The 12,000-nt window shown below is 38.4% G+C and overlaps 1 protein-coding gene across 2 annotated transcripts in view; it reads left to right on the top strand.

Annotated features, from left to right (window-relative positions):
* Positions 1–12,000, top strand: part of MAP3K1 (mitogen-activated protein kinase kinase kinase 1) — a 70,201-nt gene that overhangs the window by 35,633 nt on the left and 22,568 nt on the right. For both annotated transcript variants that reach the window (XM_075411151.1, XM_075411152.1), the window contains exons 2-3: positions 8,780–8,930; positions 11,455–11,661. In XM_075411151.1, the coding sequence (XP_075267266.1) occupies positions 8,780–8,930; positions 11,455–11,661 (358 nt within the window). The remainder of the gene's footprint in view (positions 1–8,779; positions 8,931–11,454; positions 11,662–12,000) is intronic.

Genomic DNA, 12,000 nt, shown 5'->3' with positions numbered 1-12,000 from the left:
CTCCCCTCCTTGTCAGATAAGACTTCTGCACTTATTTTCTCTTTGTACCATGGATTTTAAAGAAGCCGAAATAGGAGTTTCTGAAACTGTAACCATTTTCAGCCATAAGCTTGCAGAAGTTTTGAATACCTTTTCCTGTGATTTTTTCTGTCATACTAGCATGTTATCTTACAAAAATAAACATCTGTAATAGTAGCTGCTATTGTTAAGGTGGGTGTAGTTACTGTATGCCTGGCCTGTGGCTAGATTATTTGACAGATATCACCAAAAGGTCTCCTTGTTGCAGAGGGAGACAGTGCTCTCCCTGTACAGCACAGGGCACTCGTGTGTACATGCAAGGATGTTGTGTGCATGAGGAACTGAAGAGCCTAAGTCTGGGTCTTCATGGTGAGAGCCAGTTTGCCTTCAGCTTTCTGCTGATAGAAAATACGCTGTCGACTATGGATCTGCTGTAAGTGGGTGGAGGGTTCTAGTATGTTGCCATAGGGTTATATTTCTGCTGTAGGGTTGTATTTCTTCACCTAGCAGTTACTCAAAATAGGCTTGCAAGGTGTTTTTTATTTTATTTCTGCACCCCAGGAAAGCTTTTTCTTGCAGAGCCAGAAATCTATGTGGAAATGTTCAGTGGTATTCAGCTATTGGAGCAAAGTTCAGCATATGAGTCTTCACAGAACAAGGAAGTTTTGAATGGGTCTCAAAGTGTCAGTGAGCAAGGCAGTTACCTCTTTAGCAAGATTTAGTGCTTATTTAGTACAGCTTATATCATAAGAAATCATATTAGTGATATTAATTCCCAGAGAAATTCAGATGTATGGACAAGAATAATGAAAAGAGAAGAAAAAACTAAGTAGAGCAAAAGCTTAAAGGATTGGTACCAAATAACAAAACCAGACTACTACTACTACTACTACTCCTACAACTAGTAGATGACAATAAAAATTTCTTATAATTGTCAGCAGTGTATGCTAAGACACAAATATAACCCTGGTGAGAAATAATGGGTTTTGTCAGGGAAGCATGGCAGTCAAATTGTTCTTCAGAAAAGAAGTGAACCTGTAAAACATCTTTCTGGGTCTCGGTCTCCTCCTGTAAGGCCAGAGATTGCTGGGTTTTATAACACTTCAAATTTAGCTTTAAATCGTTGAAAGACTTAGCTGTTTTGAAAAGAGTGAGTGGGGTTCTCCGTTTGCCTTGCATACCATTTACTGCCTAACCAGTCATTAAGACTTAAAAATTGCAGAGTTTATTATGTTTCTTTGCTAGAAATAACATGTTTATAAGCCTTTATTTTTTTGATTTGCTTTATGTCATTTATTTTTATGATCATCTTTTGCTGAGAGCACTTTAAGAGTGCTAGCAGCACTCTTCGAACTCTGCTAGCAGCAGTCTTTGAACACTTGGTATCTGCTGATAATTCTGCTGTTTTGAACAGTGCCAGAATGGTCTAAATTCCCTTTCTTTCTTACAATGCCTCCAGATATTTAGTAGGTTTTAGCTTTTGAAAATCTACATAGCTCATCCTGTCCAAGTTATTTGTATGCTAGCTTGTTTCCACCATTCTAATAGGAGGTGGGGAACGTATGCACGATTCTATCTGCTTATCCCTATTATCTTAAGCTGATTCAAAGGAATTTTTTTTGTATATAATATCTGCTGTTCTTCTCTGTTGGGGATAGGGGAGTTAAATTGTCTAAGAAAGTCTTTATCCTGTGGATTATGTGTGGAGACATTTTACTCTGCTCTGACAGTCGTCCAGTATGCAGTGAGCAATTTCGTGTTTAAATGTAGGGCAGACGCTTCACTCAAAACAATATGAAAGTTCTCATATGCTAAATATATGGACATATAAAAATAATCTGCAACGAGAACTTTGTTTTAGGACTTCTGTTTTGGGTTTTGTCATACTTCTAATCGCATCTTTCTGTTCACGGCTTCAAACTTTCACACAAACAAGGACCGTATCTGTTCTGACCTGATGCTTGCTACATCTCAGCCAGTTGCATTTCACCTCATACTCTTGTTTTGGGGTGTGACAGGCTTAAGGATTCTGAGTCCAAAGTTCAGTTTGGCACAAACTGCATACTACAAGTGAAGAATTTTATTCTGTTAAAAGGGCAGTTGACTTAGGTAATATATGACCAAGTAAAATCTTGATCTTATACATCAGCAAGAAATAGAGGAGGGCTCTATTGGGCCAACCTGGGGGAAAGAAAATCCCCAACACCTGCGCTTGAGATCCTGTAGCCTGGTGCAGATGAACTAATCACATGGTTGACTGTCAGTGAGCACTTACATTCGAATCTTTTTTTTTTTTTTTTTTAATGGCATTAACTCTGTTCTTAGAGTAAGGCCCAGTGGTATGTTGCACCAGGTTGGGGCTAGGACTTGTGTATTCTTTTCAGCTGCCGTGTTGTGAACTGGGCCTACTGCATTCTTTTCTCTGTTGGGATACTGAAGTTTGTCATACAGTAATAAATTTACAAATTGTTGTCCAAGCTGTATTATCACACTTCAGATACATTAGTGCAAACACATAAAATTATGAAAACAATTAAGCTGCACAATTTTTAGTAGCTTTGGGTCTCATATATCAGTATAAGTTGTCTACTTCCTGTAATTTCTAGAAACTCTGCTCAGTAATGGCATAAACTTTTGGTTTTGTAGAGATAAAATACTAGATTCCCTCTGCAAACCTTTTAGTATGGAAATGGGGAGTGTGAGAGATCGTGTAATGTACCTGCTAAGTTTGCATCTTGAGAGTACCACAGCATGTGTATACCTTGATGCATCTGAGTTGGTATGGGGAGACTAAATAACAGCAGGAGGGTTACAGAGCCCTAGGAGCTTTTGCAATACTTTTTAGACGACTGCTAACCTTTTTAGGAAATATACAGAAGAGAGAAGCCCATTTCATTAGCTTTGCAGCAAGCATCTCTTGCAGAGGCAGATATTTCTTGCCTTGTTTTGTGAGAGGACTTATTTTCAGCAGCTGCTGAATAGTGCCAAAGTCTCAAAGCATGGGTAGGTGGCTTCAGAGCAAGCAATCCAATCAATGTTTTGCATATTTCAAGTAGGTGGATTTTACTTCATAGGAGCTAGAAAATCCAGACAGGTATTTTACTTCTGTAACTGGAGGCATCCATTGTCAGAGATTTGAGCCTGTATCACCAAGGGGATGATACTTCTTGTCCAGGGCCTCTGAGGTTCCATTGAAGGTGATGGCTTAGTCTGTGGAGTTAGAGCTTTGGTTGTGAATATTGTCCCGTTAGCAGTGAAATATTCTTTTTGACAAATGCACTTTTTGACATACCAGTCTCCAGGAGAGATGCTTAATAAAATGACTTTACAGGGAGAAAAAGCAAGGGATTTATCAAACTGGGACTAAATAATGATTATTATCAAACTAGTAGAGGTGTAGGCTCAGTAGCTCTCGTTTGATGCAAATAACAGAATGATTTTTCTTTCGTGTTTTGACATTCTGTACAGGTTTGTTTCCCTTTTACTGAACAGTGTTGAAAGAAATGGGAGATGTTTTAGCTTCTAAAACTACTTTCATGTCAAGATGCAGTGGCTGTCACCTGGTGGTGTTTTGCAACAGGGGCTCTCACAGTGCAGCCTGGGATCCCCAGGGCAGCAGAGGTTCCACAGGAACCTGCTGGATGTTATGTTTCTCTGTTTCATTACTCGTGGGTATCATTTACGTGCTTTCTGTATTTTTATAACATATAAATGTATTTATACTTTTAAAAGCATGTTTCAAAATGAATGTAGAAGATACAAGCTCATTTGAGGTAAATAGAAGGGTGCTTCCAATGCAGAATGCATTCATCTAAATTACATAAGAAAGTGGCAATTTTTTAATGTGAGTGAAAGACGAGCAGTGGATGTAGAGTACCACTCGGTAGATACTCCTTGTGAGCCTCAGTGGATGGTGTGTTGGCCAGATGAAAAGAACCTGTTTTATTCTGAAGGGAAGATGGTGAAGAGCTATTGGAGAAGCTAAGTCAGCTAGAAAAAAGAAATATGGTGATTGTTTTCCCCTTTGTGTTTGTTAGGTACTCTAACGGAAGAATGGAACTTAATTACACACTTGCATAACATTCGGCTAATATCCCTGTAACTGTTTCAGAAAGACAGATTCATTAGTCTCTATGAAGTACTGTGTTCAGTGCTGTCTGTAAGTGGCAGTTTAGTACCACGTTGAGAATGTTCCTTGTTAAGTTTTTAATTTTAATAGAATGTGGCATACCTGATCTATTGCTTTGTTAGGATGGACACAAATGGTTAGATGATAGATGCCAGCAGTAGTGGATCAGGGGGAGAAGGAATGGGAGACTGACAGGAGGACAGATCGTGGTTTGCCCATCTTGATCTGGAGTTCTACCTGATCTTCATGTCATTAAAAACACTTCACGGCAAAAATGAAACTACGAGCACTACTGGAGCTGTTAGTGGCAAGAAGTTATCTAAAACACCAATAGCTGACCTTCTCAGTCCAGGGAATGGCTAACCCTTTTGTCCCTGCTCCCCACACTGAGCACTGCTCCAGCTGACTATCCCAGTGTGTTTGGGACCTGTTGAGGCTTGGGTTGCAGGTAGCTGGATGCCCATATTCTTAATTCTTGCTTAAGGTCACCAAAATGAGCTCAATACATCCCATCTAAGCTCGCCCCCTATGTTGGTTATGACCATATGTGGCACTTGCACAGAGCAGGATATGTAATTTCTTCCATATTTGTTCCTTCTCATTCAGTGCTTTTCCATCAAACCTCAGCCTCTTCTCCTCACAACCTGTTGTTAAATGCGTTGATTGTTCTGATAGAGCTGCGGTGTGACCAGTTTTGTTCATGGATGTTTTCTGTGGTTCCCCATAGTTTGACCACTGTTGATATGCAAGCTACCTCTGCTAACTTGCTTCAGACAAATGTGGAAAAAAAAAAAAAACCCCAAAAAAACCCCCACAAAAAACAACCCCAAAAAACCCAAAACAACAACAACAACAAAAAAACAAAACCAGAACAAACCCCTCGTAGTAGCTAATAACTTTTTTTTTTTCTCCCCGTGATTGGGTATTTGTGGATAGCAGACAGAGCTTCCCTTCTCTTGGTGAACTGACTCTTTCCTGAACTTGCCTTTTTCCTGTTTTCCTGCTGCTAATAAAATCTGGTCCAGTGTGGCTACTGGATAAAGCTGTTTGCACAAATAAAATAGCAGGGAAGCCAAGACATCTTAATGTTTAGAAACAGTTAAAAGCACAGGAAAATGAATTGGAGCTACAATTCAGCTTTCGCATACCATTATATGCCCTTTGTAAGAAAAATACTTGCAGATAATTAATATTAAATTTGCTGAGCTATTCAGAAGCAAATCTTGCTTGCGTATTTCACAGTAGTTTGCTAAATAACACATGTATTGCATGCCTTGCTTTAAAACATTGAATCATTGATCCATAGAGAGCAAGTTACTAATAATCTAACACTCCAGTTACTGTTCGCAAGTCTTCAAAATTAAGACACAGAAACAAAGGACAGTGTTTTGCTTCCTCTGTTGCACAAGATGTTGCAATAGGCTGTTTCCGTGCCATACATTAATCTTACTGTATGCCGTACATTAATCTTATTGTATTTAGTTTCATAGACTGTGAAGCAAATAATCCGAAGTGAATAATGTAGTTATTAATGTGCAGACCACTGAGTTTAGGCATTAAAAAGTGGTTGTAGTCATACTCTTAGGCTTGCTCAGTGCTTCAGAATTACAATTTGGATCAATTTATTTGGAATTTCTTCGCTAACAGTACAGGAGCTGATGTCTGTTGATTTAAAACTACTAATAAAAATAATTTAAAAGATCCTTTATGCTGCCATTGTTTGGGGGGGTGGGGATGGCAAAGTTTTAAGAGTTAAAATTTATCTGGAAAAAAGCCTAATCTTTTTTTTGCTTGATTCCTGAAAAGCTGAAACATTTAAGAGCAAAATCTTTGCTTCATGATGAAGCAGAGGGGTGGGCTGCTGAGAAATGCCAGGCTCCCTGGTCCAAACTGGCATGTTCTCCGAGGTTTGTTTTTTGGTCTGCTCCTTAGCTTTGTCACTGCTGTTCAAATAAAGCACCACCTGGCAGTCACTTAAGCACATCGTTACTGTGACTCATGAGTAGGTTTTGCTGTATGAAGATGAGAATGCTCTGTACCCTGCAGGTTCAAGTCCTCGGTGGAATATGCTCTGGATTTATTATTTTGATTTTGTGCTGAGGTAGAGCGATATGGAGACTGGTGACCTAGCCATTGTCATGTAGGAAAACTTCAGCTTGCCTGGAATATATGAGGGGGTTTGCTTTAGGTTAAAAACATAATAAGAACAATAAGAAAACCCCTGCAGCTTCAGCGCCACAAAATGAGGACATCCTGCAGTATGCAGGAGCATTGTGCAGTCACAGGAAAAATATTTTTATTCTACAGACCCAACAGTATAAGAATATTTAATAAATATTTTAGCCAAGCTTGAGTTAAAATATGAAATTCTCTTGAGCACTTCAGAAACTGTGTTCTGTAAAAATGCACATAATACTTAAATTCTGTGAAAAGGTAACTATAGTTTACTAAGTAAAAGCTTTCAGGCTTGGTTGGCCTTTCCCACCTGCGTGGAGGAAAAGCACAAGAGTTCTTTGTGCAGGCGAGAGTAGATTGGTTTAGCTGTCACATGGGAGGAAGATAGTTGCTTCTGCTTTTTAGAGAACAAACAGAGATTGTGAAGCCTCCACTGTTGTATTACATTGTTCCTGAATTCAAGTCCAAAGGCCTCTAAAAGACTTTTTTATATCAGTTGGGAAGTTAATCATGGTTATATGAACAAATGAAATACTGTGTCATTCTTTCCCTGATGGGATGTGTTTTCTGTCTTGTGTACAAAGTATTCGTCCAACTGAGATAATTCATGCTATGAAATAACTAATATAAAAACCAGAGTAACTGTATTTTTAACTTGCACCTATATTATTTTGGAGCGGTACTGTTCTTGTGCAAAGATTTTTGTCTTTGAACTGACTTTTTTGACTGAGGAGAGAATATAAATGTGACTCTTCTTATACAACAGTTTTTCTGCTGTTTTAAACCTTAAGGCACGTTCTCCATTTGGACTCTACCCGCTGCTACAATATCTTTGCTTTTCATGAATTCTCACTAAATTTTTTGTCTCTGTTTCCAGAAAGCAATAATGTGGAATTGAACGCTGGAACAAAAATAATTTTTATGTCAGTTGCATTAGTTTTGAAGTTAAGCAAGCATTAATGCTTAACCTCTGAAAAAAACATCCTTAGGTAGATAGTGTTTCTATTTATAAACATTTTAAAGTATTTAATTGCTAGACACAGTTCTGAGCATCTAAAATTGGTTATTAACAGTAAGCTTTGATGTTGCTTGAAAGAAATTGTATTTTCTTTACAGTATCCATCTGCGTATTACATTTGAGCACTGAACAGGAAGAGTTATTTCCTGCCTCGGAATACTTTGCTTCCTTTGTCTCTACAATGAGAGGGGGGGAAAAATAACAGGAGTACTCCTTCTGATCAGATAAAACTATTCATTTTTCTAAGTAGGGGTGTGTGATAAATGAACCTTAGTAATACATTGCTGGTGAAGATAGGAATTGTAATTTTAATACCATCCTATTGCAATGAATGTTACAGGGAATATGTTGTAGGTCATCATACATTACATAAATGTAGTTTTAACTGCATAGCTAAAGGTTTCAGAAGCTGAAGACTGCAGACATGAAAGCAGCGGTTGTAACCTAATTATCATGTAACCTCATCTTCCACTTTCAGTTGTGATTTTGTTTTTCAAGTAAAATTTCATTAGCTTAATGAACTTGCTTGTTTTTAAAGACAGCTAACTTCAAGAATATGGGTGGGGATCATGTGCTGCTGCTTAAGAATGTGGGTTGCGTGGTGACTTAACAGATAGCTCAACAGAATCAGGAAATCTTCCAGACTGTTCATATTTGTTTTTTGGGGTCTGACAATATTTTTTGCTTTTTTGTTGTTGCCAGCAATCACAAGCAACTACTTTGCTGTAGGTAAATAAAGTACAAGCCCAGATGGATTACAGTTTCATTTTACAGATAGGAACTTGCTGTGAATTTTGCTATAACTGTAGCTGACTTGAAGAGCTTTTGAGTCATCAGTCACTCAGAAAGCAACTCTCAAGGCCACTAGCCTTACTTTCGTTAACTTCTGTGTCTAGTTTAAACATATTTACTGTGTATTAGTTTACAAGCTTCTTTTTTGAGGAAGAGTTCATGTGTAGGAAGAGGTAGTACATACATAGTTTCATGCTTGTGCATCCTATGAAGATAGAAAATTTTCACCATTAATTGATATTCGTTTTGTAAATTGTTTTAAAACAGAGATTGTAAGCTTTGAATTACCAAGGAACGCGTGAACCATCACAACACCTGTGAAACCTTTGGTGAATGTCATGACGCAGGGTAGTTTTTGTATTGGTTTAATATTTGACAAGGCCTTTCTTTTTTTGGCTGTCCAGTGTTACAGGAAGTACACACGTTTTAAAGAAATAGCCCTCAAAACAGCTATGCTGCACATGGCAGACTAGCAAATTAGCCATAACTCTTCAAAGGCTTGCTGCAGCCAGTTGGAAGTCGTGTTTTAGCAGCTGCGTTGTAAGGAGAGGGAGAATGAGATGGCACAAAGCTTAAGAATGCTGTGGTATTATACTTTCACTAAAATTCCTTGTGTTTATGACTTTTTTTTTTTTTCTTTGCTGTAGTCGTGACATGGAGAATAAAGAAACCCTCAGGGGGTTGCAGAAGATGGATGACCGCCCAGAAGAGCGCATGATTCGGGAGAAACTCAAGGCGACGTGTATGCCAGCCTGGAAGCATGAATGGCTGGAAAGAAGAAGCAGGAGAGGCCCTGTAGTAAGTGGCACTGATGGAAGGGCAGTATCTGTACAGCTATTACAGATGAAAATACGTTAAATTTCTTTCTGTTAGAAACCACTTTTTCTCAACAATTTGCATACTTTTAGTTATGGTCCCCTTGTTCATTTTTTTGTGAGTTGCTTAACAGGAAACTGTCGCTTTCTGAAATGTACGCAATTTGTTAAGCTTTATTTTTAAGAAAAAGGCATATAGCTGTGCTGCTGCTTTGTGTGTTATAAAATAATACTATGACAACACTGCCCTCTAATGTAAACAACAAAACTAGCTCCTGTTGCTTATGTAAAAACTTAAGTTTGATGCAAAACTGCATTATAGTGTTCTGTACTCCCTTGATTCTTAGGGGTTTCAGGACTTCAGTTTTGCTTTGTTTGAAAATTTTGAAGTGGTCTATTCTGTGCACAGATATGCATGGAATTTTTGCTAAATGAGAAAACAAACTGCAGTCTTACTGGAACCAGGAAAAACCAAAACTGAGTAACTTCTTCACGCAACTCCCAATTCTGCTAAAGTTTGGCTGCCAGACTATTCTATTAGCCTTTTGGGTAATGCTTTTGTATGAATGGCTCAACTTTGATCTGCCTGCAGTTTCTTAAAACCACTTCTGAAATTTCTTATGCATGATTACAATTCTGTTTTCATAACCATTAGTTAGCTATAAGTGTCGTTGCATTGGTTGGTGTGAATCCCGTGTACCACTTGATGGGACTGCTAATTTAAAGTTAAGATCATCTGTTGCATTAAATAAGTGTTTGGGGACAGCCTTCCTAGAACAGAAATGGGAAGGTTCTGTAGGTAACTTTCTGTCATGAGAAAGAACATTGAAAATACTTACAAGTGCACCAAAAAAGCAATATGTCAAAGAGTCAAATAACACAAAACAGTTCTTACTTTAAAAATTTTTAAATGCATGTTGGTTACTGCATAGCCTGAAAGTGTTTCTCCTCTGAGTCCACTTCTCTTCAGGTTTCTGAGTTTTTTAATACAATTTTTGATGCTCCAGATTCTCAGTTAGTACCATTTTACATTTTAAATGTTTTCAGGTACTAGCAGCTGCTAACTGTGGTTTGTCCGTAAGCACACAAATTTGCATTCTGACCTTCCAGGAAAGAAAAAGCATTACTGTAATCAACAGGAGGAAAAAAAGGCTGCACTGCTTTTTATACTTCTCCTTTTTCCTGTTTACTTTCATAATCAGATAGCAGGACATTTAAAAACAATAGCAACAAAGGTTTCTGAAAATTTCAGGTTTGCAATACATTAAATAGAGTGGCTGCCTAAAGTAAAATGAGCAGTGCTCAGATCAAGACTCTAAATGCAGATTTTTCTTCTCTTATTCAGTGCCTAAGTGCTAGACCACAACCTCCTTATTGTCTGGTTCTCCCTGTAGCCTGCTGAAACTGAAATGGATTTCTGTATAGCGGGATAGCCTCAGTTGGATGAGTTAAATGCTTCAGTTTAAAATAGTGTTTGACCTTGTGGATGCAGTCCAAATCATCAGGTAGAAAGGCACTGAGTCTGGATGTCTCTTCCTCCTCATACCCTGAGCAGGGAAAGCCCTTTCCAATTTTGCCTAGATCAGAGACCTTTCTAGGAGAAGTCTGCTCTGTTAATCTGAAGTGTTACTTGGAGCTTCTTCCAGCTTTGTGTCAAGCCTCTAAGACATGGAGAAATGTAGAATTAAAACTGAATCTGCCTGCTGTGACTGCTTTTAATTCGATTCCCCAAGGGCCTTACTCTTCTCATGCATTATGTGGGTCTGAGAGGCAGGCAGCTGAAAGTTGTCTTGAAATATTCCAGTGTCAAAATTCAGTGTTCGTGCAACAAAGCACTGCATTAGAGGTGTATGTACTCACTCTGCTTGAGCCCATGTCTATTTGTGTAGTGCAGCACTATGCAGAGTGATTAGCTTGGGTAGCAGGTGTGTAGCTATTTGACTTGTATGGCAGGCAGAAAACCCAGATGTGGTTCTTATAGGGTGCAACACACCTTAATTTTGCTGCGTTGCCTCCAGGTTTAAAGTAATTTTGACTTTGCAACAAGTGTTGTGCTGTAGAAATAGCAACCCTAGTGTTTCTCAAGTGGTACTTACTATTTGCAGCAGATGGATCCAGTGTTATAGCTCTTAAGCAGACAATGCCTGCAGAAAAATATTCTTTTGGCTCCTACTGTCCAATTAGGGGAACTGCTCTCCCTTGAGATACCATGAATGACAATTACAGAAGTACTTTGAGAATCAAATCGGTTGCTGCCACAACTAACATAAGTGGCACAAATGGAGAGGAAAAAAGGCTCTTGCTTTTGGGTTGCCTGTAGATTAACAAGATAACTCCTATTAGATGTTAATAATTAGATGTTAATATTAGAACTTAGGGAATATGCAGACTTTAGATGTCTGGATAATGGCTTAATTGTATAATAAAAACAAGTTTTGATTAATTTGTTTTGCTTTAGTGTAAGATGATCGATTTGTAATTCTAACGTGTGGTTTAATTCCTGCAAGGTGGTGAAACCTATCCTCGGGAAAGGAGATGGATTGGAAATGAACAAACTCTCTCTAGAACCTCAAGCTGAAGGACAAAGCACTGCTGCTTCACCTACACAGAAAGGAAGACGTAGTCCTTCTCCTAGTAGCTCCTCCTCCTCATCTTCTAGGACAGTTAAATCTGAATCACCGGGCGTTAGACGAAAACGGGTATCTCCGGTGCCTGTAAGTTGCAAGCTGTGATTTAATTTTTGATTTCGCTATATTCTGCAATCTTTTGTGTATATAATCCTCCCTGTGTAGGGCAAGATGCGGATACAATGGGGTTATGACAAGGTATCACTTGAGTGAGATATGCAAAGCATATCTCATGTTATGTTTCTCATGTGTGGAATTTTATTCTCTACTTTTAGGTGTGTGTTTTGGTTTTAATTCACTTCTGCTTTCAATTTTTATTTCTAGGAGATAAATGAAGAAATACAGATACTGAGTCATGTAGACCTGTATGTTCTCTTAGCTTCATTGGCACAAAGAGGTGCTAGAAGTTTGGTTTTTTCCTGTAGT

The sequence above is a fragment of the Opisthocomus hoazin genome, chromosome Z, assembly GCF_030867145.1.
Source record: "Opisthocomus hoazin isolate bOpiHoa1 chromosome Z, bOpiHoa1.hap1, whole genome shotgun sequence".
NCBI classification, from domain to species: domain Eukaryota; kingdom Metazoa; phylum Chordata; class Aves; order Opisthocomiformes; family Opisthocomidae; genus Opisthocomus; species Opisthocomus hoazin.
The sequence above is the reverse complement of the archived record's forward strand: the minus strand, read 5'-3'. Positions and strand labels throughout refer to the sequence as shown.